The 9163-nt window shown below is 41.2% G+C and overlaps 1 protein-coding gene across 2 annotated transcripts in view; it reads left to right on the top strand.

Annotated features, from left to right (window-relative positions):
* The first annotated feature begins 1298 nt into the window (after nucleotides 1–1298).
* kif1b (kinesin family member 1B) overlaps nucleotides 1299–9163 on the top strand; it is a 62505-nt gene continuing 54640 nt past the window's right edge. The window contains exons 1-2 of one of the 2 annotated variants that reach the window (XM_034695289.1): nucleotides 1299–1616; nucleotides 2798–2951. In XM_034695289.1, the coding sequence (XP_034551180.1) occupies nucleotides 2846–2951 (106 nt within the window). In that variant the 5' untranslated portion in view covers nucleotides 1299–1616; nucleotides 2798–2845. The remainder of the gene's footprint in view (nucleotides 1617–2797; nucleotides 2952–9163) is intronic. The other variant, XM_034695290.1, reaches the window with a different exon arrangement.

Here is a 9163-nt window from a genome sequence, read left to right as displayed (position 1 = left end):
GCAGGGTGTTCCACAGGCATGGGCCGTGATAATAAAAAGCTGCCTCACCTTAGGTCAGTGGTGTCCAATCTTTTTTCATAAAGGCCACATTTGATGTTGTCAGAATACCTCAGGGCCAGTTGTTCCTACTGTGACTTAGGAATCATAAAAGTTACATATGAAATCTCTATCTAATAACAATGATTTTACATCTTTCTCAATACATCAGTAACTAGGAAGTCCTCAGTTCTCCACAAGCCACATAAACATTAGAAAACTGTATCTTCTTCTGGAGGAAAATGTTTTTTATTAGGGTCGGGCAATGTGGGAAAAATATTGTCTCATTACTTTTTCTATGACAGGATCACCATCTGATTTCATCATACTTCTTTTTCATGTTGTTTAAGACTTTTATGACCAGCAGACAACATTTTAAGAACCAAATCATTATTTTCCTGAGTTCTAAACAATTTTTATTCACCAAATTTAGCCTTTTCTGTACAATTTCATAATTTTGATCTTGTCTTGTGTCCTCTTTTGTGTCTTCTGAACTTTTATTTACATTCTCACATCATTATAAAAACATTAATTTGAAAACCTGTAAACTTTAAGAGTTCTTGTGTTTCTTCTTTATTGCCGCTTTGCAGAATTCCCAGTGTTTTGGCTTTATACAGGTAGTCCATATGAAGCTTTTTGAGACGTTTCTGGATTTACTTTAGTTTTGTTTGTGCACTTGAAAGAAACTGCAAATGATCAGATGATACAGAATGTGATTCATTTCTGTGCTATAATTAACATGTTTTAAGATGGAAGCTTGGGGCCATAAATGAATGGATCCTGTGCCGCGATTTGCCCCCGGGCCGTACTTTGGACACCCCTGCCGTAGGTCTTAGTTTTCACGTTTGGTACAATTAAAAGTCCACTACCTGAAGACCTGAGGACTCTCATTGGCTCATATGATAAAAGCAAATCTGATAAGTAAGAGGGGCCAAGACCATTAAGAGATTTAAAAACCAATAAATAATCTTAAAATTTATTCTAAAAGATACTGGAAGCCAAAGAATTGTGTAGGGTTTTTTGTGTAGGGTTTTCTTTGGCCTGATATGGTACACGCCCTCTCTCCGCTAGACGGCGCTCTTTGCGGTGACCCTGTGTGTTGCGGTGACAGCGGTGCGGGGAGCGGTGGGTAGAAATCCTGCAGTGTGGCGTCACGTTCGAAAAAAAAGAGAGACTCCACCCACTTCCTATCCCGAGGCTCTCCATTGGTTCAGCGACACATTCGTCACCGATATCTCTTCGCTGATTGGCCCGTCGTGCTGCCGGTCAGCCTGCCGTTGAGGGAGTTGACGTAATCTCTTCGGTAAATCAAGGCTATCTATCAATTCTTCTTTTCGCTTGTGTGCAGATAGACGTCCTTCCTTGCAACTGGAAAATAACCTCATCAAGGAGGCACTGGTGCACTCGAAGCTCCATTCGGCGGAGGATACCGCTATAATGGGTGTTTATCACGAGAGTGGACTTAATAACAGTTTTCGTGCTCGCGGATTTAGATAGAAGACAACACATCTTGACGCCCGCTAGCTAACGTCACATCTCTCCTCCGTCCTATGTTTTCACCCAGCTGACTGTCTTCAAACGTGAGTCAAAGAATCTGCTCTCTTTATTCACTCGGATCGGAAATGTGTGTTGTGTGCTCGTTGAACAGATTCAGGAGGTTGTTGGTAAGCAGCTAATGTCCAGTGTCTAGCAGTGTAAATGCACCTTAAGTTGTCCTGTATATAATAACAGTTTCTTCACATTCCTAATCATCCTGTAAAATGGAAAGACATGTTACATTTTTATGAGCATAATGTGGACAAAAGTTCTGTTTTAGACAGACACAGGAGGTGCTCGATCGGTCTTACTTTGAAATGACAGCAGGGAACATCTCATGGCGGCTTTCCTTCAATCAGAGATCCCTGTTATTATCCAGTAGGTTCTGATTTAGAGATTTAATCAGTCAGCTGTTGTTCTGATTCCCCTCAAACCCTACCATGCATGTTATCTACGGTACAATGCTTTGAGCCTGTGCTGCTAAAACGAACATGCGACTCCTCCCTTCACACTTGACAACATACAACAGCATTGGGATTAGCCTACTTCCTAACGCTGCAAATTTATTATTATTTTTTAAAATGGACATTTAAGCTCTTTGTCTGCACACAGTGATCACTATTAGATGTTGCATACAGGCCTTGCTTACTGTCCCGCTGTAGCCTAAGCCAAATTAGGTAGATAGAATTTCATGGGCGTATGCTTTAGCAAGTATGGCTGACTGCAAGGACGTGGAAAAACATCAGATACAGGGCATATGTAGGCAGCGGGTGCAGGATGCATGACAATACTGATAGTAACTTCATTGCAAATTCGTTTTCATTATAAAAAATAGTGCGTTATTTATGCAGCTAAATAATTGCATGCGAGTTCATGTTTGTGTCAGGAGGTTATTTTGTATATAATTTATATTCAGACATTGAATCCATTACACTGAAGCTTTCACATTAGACTGTTTTACATCTGAGTGACTGCTGTTTACAAAATACATAGGCTTAATGGTTTTGGTCGGCCATATTTGTTGTAGGCTGTGATGACCTGAAATTGGGGAGGGGGAGCTTTCATTGTGTTTGTGTTAGTGTTGTCATCATGGGGTCTGGATGATGTTGCTGAGTGACACTTTGCTCTTATTTAAAAAAAGAAAGAAAAAGTGATTTTCTTTATTTGTATTGTGTATTTAATGCAATTCAGATGCAAACATACCATTTTTCTGTGTTTACTTCAGGAGGAACATAAAAAGTAACTTACTGGGAAACAAGTCTAAACTGCAAACATGTCTGGAGCATCTGTAAAAGTCGCCGTCCGTGTACGGCCCTTCAACACCAGGGAGACAAGCAAGGACTCAAAATGTATCATCCAGATGCAAGGGAACACTACAAGTAAGTAGTTTGCTTGTATACACGCACGCGCACACACACACACACACACACACACACACACACACACACACACACACACACACACACACACACACACACACACACACACATGCACGCATAAAGTCAATATAATATAGAATTTGTGCAGGCCTCTCTGCTGAAGAAAGTTTAGTACAGAGCGCATGCTCCTGCTTGGTCCTCCATCGGGGGTCTTGGCTGAGAACAGTAGAATGAGCACACTGAATAGCCGACGGTTGGGGACAAACAGCCTGAAAGAGAATAAAAGGCTTACAGAGTGAAATTCCTCCTCCTCTGAAGGGGCCTGCATGCCTAAGGAGACTCTGTGTGAGAAACGCTGAGTTGGATCATACTGGGAGACCCAGGGGTTGAAACACAGCCTGGCTTGGTCATACCCCCCATTCATCAAGGGTTTATCTCACAGTTGGAGTTTCAGAATGAAAGTGGTGTTACTTTGTAGTTTATGATTTTGTTATCTCTTAGTCTACACAAACAGTTTGTAAAAGTTATGGTGAGGAGTTAATCATTTACAAGAATGACTGATTTATATTTTGCAGTAAAAATATATAGAGAAAGTGAAGAACTGGAGGCCTTCAGACATTAAGCATAAAAAAACTTAACATGTCAATATTTTGCAGTGTCAACACATCAAAAACGTATGACGTCCAATATTAATGTTGTATTTTAGCTGTATCTTAAAATGCTTCTCTGAACTTTAATTTGGAGGTTTAGCCGCCAACATTTAAAATTGCCTGAGGAAAGTTTTATATACTGAGATAAAATATCCACTACAATCAAACTAATTAGTCTAATTTATGAACTTGGAAAACGTGTTGAACATATGACAATGAAATACTCATGCACGTTATGATGAATTGGATAGTCTTTTGTGATCCAATTAAAAAATAGTAAAGGAGATCTGTGGTGAAGCCACATCTCGTTGTTTGATTTGTGGAACAGATGAGAAAAGATAGGAAAAGGATTGACATAGCAGGGCTAGAGGAGTAGACCTGAATGTGGTTTGCAGTCTTGTGATTCAACCTGCTCTCTTGTGACTGTGAGTCATCAGGTGCTGTGAAGTGCCGTGCTAGCTGCCTCCTTACTCATGACTGGGCTGTATGTCCCATTTCAACTGGCAGGTGAACACAAACTCCCTGACAGTAGCATGAGTACATTTAATGGAGCAGCTTGTCAACAACCTGTTCTTCCAGCTCACTCTCTTATTTGCCAGGAGTTCTGTCAGTCAGTCGTATTGGGCTCATTAGACTAAGCCTTTATGAATCTTCCATAAGATCTAGTGTCCCTACCGGTTATGGCTCACTCGCCCTTTATCTCTCACACTCTACCAAAGACGAGCTTTGTTTCAAATCCCTACTTCTTTTACTCCATATCCTTGGGTTTTCATGATGCCAATGTCACTCGGAGGTGCTGGAGGGTGACTCGTGGTTTGTGGCAGAACTGCAGAGGAATATGCAGTGTTTTTTGGGGGTTAGTGAGTGAGTGTGTGAGCGAGGCAGAGGAGGAGGAGGAGGCTGCAGTACTGCCTACTCTACCTCCTATCACATGGGCAGATTGCAGAGCAGAAAGGGAGGCTGGCAGGCGGCCATACTCTCCCTTCATCAGGACTTCATTGCAGATGGTATGCCGAGAATGCTCTCTTTTTTTGGCTGCTGAGAGGTTGAATGGTACATATTTGCTCTAACCTGGATTTACACATGCAGTTGAGAATAATTGGCATGCAGTGTAAAAACCTGACCTTGCTGCAGTAGTGGTTTCCTGGTTCCCGCATACTTTCTTCCAGAGTCAGTTAACTTACATTCTGGTCTGAACACTTTAACAGATGTCAAGGAAATAAAGTCTGTTTCATTTCAATGTATGACAACACTTAGTCATGGTTTAAAGGTGCAGTGTGTAGTAATTGACAACAGTTAGCAGAACAGACTTGGTAGAAATGGAGCATGATATTCAAAAGTATGTTTGAAGAAGTGCACAGTCACCTGAATATAAAAATCATTTTGGTTTCGTTAACTTAGAATGAGCCTTTTATTAGGAGTGGATCCCCTTCCACGGAGGCCGCCATCTTGCGCCGCCATGTTTCTACTGTAGAACAGAACAGTCAGACTAGTAACATACACGTTTTTGTTTTCAGTGAGTGGCGAAATGTGAAAAGAAAAATGTGAAATGCAGTTAGGAGACAAAGAAGAGAGTGTGGTTGTGCTAAAACCTTACCTTTGTCAGATTTATATCCGTATAGCGTAGACAGTAGAAATATGGACGTAGTATCTGTGACGTCACCCATCTGTTCCTGAGCGCTGTTTTGAAGCCAATCGATGGTGGCAGCCATATTGGAAATGCAGAACTCAACCAGGCAGAGTGTGACGTAAAGAGGTGGAGTTTGAGCCTCCTAGCCAACAGCTATGTGTTCCCGTCCGGGAGTCAAGTCAGTCATGTCCTTATTTGGGCAAAAACTCAGAATCTTAATATCTTCTGAGCCGTCGTGTAAGAACCCCCCCCCCCCCGTACAGTGTGTGCCGATAGAGAGATTAGCTACGTAGAGCCAAGCCGTTTTTTGAACCAGGCTGTAAATATGTGGATTTCTGCTGCAAAGATCGTCTTTCTTGAATTGGTGTGTATGTGGTTTCTGGTGTTTCTGCAACCAGCCTCAAGTGGATTCTCAATGAATTGCAGTTTATAACACTTCCGCATTGGATTCATGGTTTGAGACCGGAGGTTGCCGCTTGCCTTATAGTCGCATTTTGAGTTACAAAAGCAAAGTATCTAGAACCCCCAAACAAACTTGTCGGACTACTTTTACTGCACAAGTTTCTTTTATAACGTACTTTTCACAATACTATTCAACAAGTAGCTTCACTCCGAATCATCCATTACATAGAGTTCTCAGTGCTCTCAGTATAAACAATACCTTTTTGTATTCCTGTTATTCTCTGGTATTTTTGGTGATGGCCCACATGTTAGCTGGACTGAAAGCTGCCTCACAGAAACTGGATGTTATTATGGTCTTGCTTGGTCAGCTTGTAGGTGTTTGGCAGATGTGAGTATGAGGCCCTGACACTCCCCTTATTGTTGTAACTCACTCAAGGGCATTATGTGTCTGTGTGCATGTGTGTCAACAGCACAGAGAAATAGAGAGCTTGGGGGCAAGGGCAGGATATGCTGTCTCCCTCCCTCTCACTCTCTCACTCTCTCTGTCCCTCTTTCACCGTGCATGCAGGGTTGTCAAGGATCGGGTACAGGCAGAGGGGCAGCAAATTGATTACGCAGGGTGCAGGAAATGTGTCCAAGGCCTCTGCAGGCAGGCTGGAAACAAGCGAAGGCCTCTTTCAGTTGGAGTTCTTAAACATACCAGAGCTAATGTAATTATAAAGGGGTGACGCGATGGGCCATTGCATTAGTTAGTGTTGGTGCTCCAAATGTTGAATAACGCCAGGGCACCCAAAGCCTGCCTTCATTAGGGCCCTGATGTGTTCTGTGTCTTGTTATGTAACCCCTGCGTTATGTTCCCCTCTCAGCCTGTGGGCAGCTACTCATGTATGTATGGCCAAAGATGGGCATTTGATCTCATGCATGACTGTATAAGCAGCAGATTTGATATGATAAAGCATTTAATTCTAGTTTCCTTTATGGTAATTTCTTTCTCTGCTGTAAGAGATTCCCATTGATGAAGGAATGGTTGTATTCATCCTTTAACAAAAGAAACCTTCCTATCAGATCTGCATGATTGTTACCTAACATTATCCCCTCAGCGAAGGGTAAACACACTGACGGAGTGGTAGCACAAACAAAAGGTCAACATATCAATTAAACCTTCACCTTTCAGATACAATTTTGCTGAGTGCCCAATAAGCATGGGATAAGTGGATGGTGACCTTACAAAATCCTGCAGGGACGAATCAGCTCAGCTCTGGTATCAGTTACACAAAAGTGGATGCTGTTGCTAAAGCAGGAACGACAATACACCATCTCATGTGAATGGATTCTGCTCATTGAGGGGAGCGCTTTCAGAACAAAAGGGGGGAGACATCGTGGGTTTGGATGAGGGATGGTCATCCTGCAGCTGAACTCTGTGCAGATAGATTCTGCTTGACCTGATTAGTACCAGTAATCTGGAGGCTTGCCTCAGATCGCCAAGCCGTACTGCCATAATCCGCCTTGACCCTTGTAGGTGTGCACAAACCTACACACGGCCACTCGGGGTGTTACATTCCTCATGCCCTCATGCTGGGATTGTTTTGGAGTGACACCACATTTGCCCACATGCACTACTTACAGAACAGACTCACACATACCAGACTGATCTCCTAATGAGGGGGGAGGACAGGCAGATGTCTGTGTCTGGTATCAGCTCATGCTGTATCATGGGACTTTCAGGCCAGAGGCGAAAAGCAGCTCAGACACTTTTATTACACCTGATTATAACAGCTGTATAATAAACAGCAGCTTAGTCTATCTCGACAATGCCTTTGCTTCCTTGGAATTATTGAGTCTTTGACGCTTAGAACATTTTGTCGTTCTATGAAACTATTAAATAACGGTAACTAGGAGGGGACACGAATCTCACGCACTTAATGCTGTCATATCCTCTGTGGTTGTCTTCTGTGTTTTGGTAGTCAAGGCAACAGGAGCAGTAATTTCGGCTTCAAAAACATTTTGAATGACTGCAGAAGTGAAAGGCATGTCACTTCTTCCTTCTACTTTCCCACTCATGGTGTTCTGTAGTTTACCTTAGTTCCTGACATGCTGCTGTATATTTATCCCTGAAGGTTTTGTTGTATGTCAATGTAGTGGGAAGGATTATGAGAATGTAGCCATGTAGCCATGCGTGTTGGTAAATGTTTACACGATCGCCACAGTTTTTTGTTGTTGTTTTATTTTAAATATTTTATTTATAGTTTTTTGATTTTACAAAGTCAAATATGTTGAAAACAGAGCATCATACAATACTAATTCAAACACACTTAATTAACAAACAAATGGTACAGATAAGTATTAGCAGAGAGAAAGATAAACAAACAAACAAACATAAACAGCTAAATAAACAAAAACATTGCTGCCAGTTCATAGAGATACATAAATAGTGTTTCAAAATTGTTATCACCAAAGTAAGAACTCAGGAATGAGGTAAGGTGACATGAATATTTGGTGTAAAGAGGTTTAAATTTAGGCTCCCCAATCCCTCCTATGACGACGGGTTAATGTTACATCGTGCCAAAAAGGTCCCCAAACTCTCAAATTTACTCCGTGTGTTGGTTTTATGCCGACACAATTTTTCCATTTGTAAAACATACAGCATGTCTTTGAGCCAATGCAAGAAGCAGGGTGATGAGGTAGACTTTCATATGAGGAGAATACGTTTTTTAGCAACAACCATCCCTAAATGAAGAGCAATCTGCATATCATACGACCACTTGAAAGTCTCTGTAGAGCAGGGGTTCCCAAAGTTTTAGCCTGTGACCCCCAAAATATAGGTCCAAAGACTTGCGACCCCACTGTCCCTAAAAGTGATTTAATATGGCTTCATTTAGCTGGTCTGCAGAAAATGACCCTACCTATATGAGCATGTGTCTGTGTTTCCTGTGTCTTTATGAATTAACCTGCTGCTACTGATGCTTTTGATAATTAACTGTTCACTAACTCTAAACTTATGAGTTATCTGGCAACAAAGAAAGACAGAAAACTCATTACATTTTCTATTCTCAAGGTTTTATGTCAAGTTTAGCTACTATTTTTGTCGATATTTTTTACTATAATGGGTAAAATGTACTATTTTTAGATAACTTTTGTCATTCAACTGTATTTATTGCATTTTCTTCAGTATTTTTTGTTCACCACAGGTTAACAAATTATATATGAGTAATACAAAACCAACAAAGAGAAGAAAAAATAACTAAAGACAAAAAAATACAACAATAAAGAAATAATAACAATAAACAGTACAAACAAAAAGGAAGATAAACATAAGAAAACAAGGTAAATAAACAAAATTAAATAAATATTTTTAGATAAGTAAAAAAAAAACATTCTGGATGACATCCCACGACCCCCCATTTGTGTCTCATGACCCCCTAGGGGGTCCCGACCCACACTTCGGGAGCCCCTGCTGTAGAGCATCCAAAGATGGCCAGGTTGTGGTTGGGTTGAATGTCTCTAGTATAGGCTTTCGCAAAAAAAAAAAC

This window comes from Notolabrus celidotus, chromosome 11, assembly GCF_009762535.1.
Source record: "Notolabrus celidotus isolate fNotCel1 chromosome 11, fNotCel1.pri, whole genome shotgun sequence".
Taxonomy (NCBI): Eukaryota; Metazoa; Chordata; class Actinopteri; order Labriformes; family Labridae; genus Notolabrus; species Notolabrus celidotus.
The sequence above is the reverse complement of the archived record's forward strand: the minus strand, read 5'-3'. Positions and strand labels throughout refer to the sequence as shown.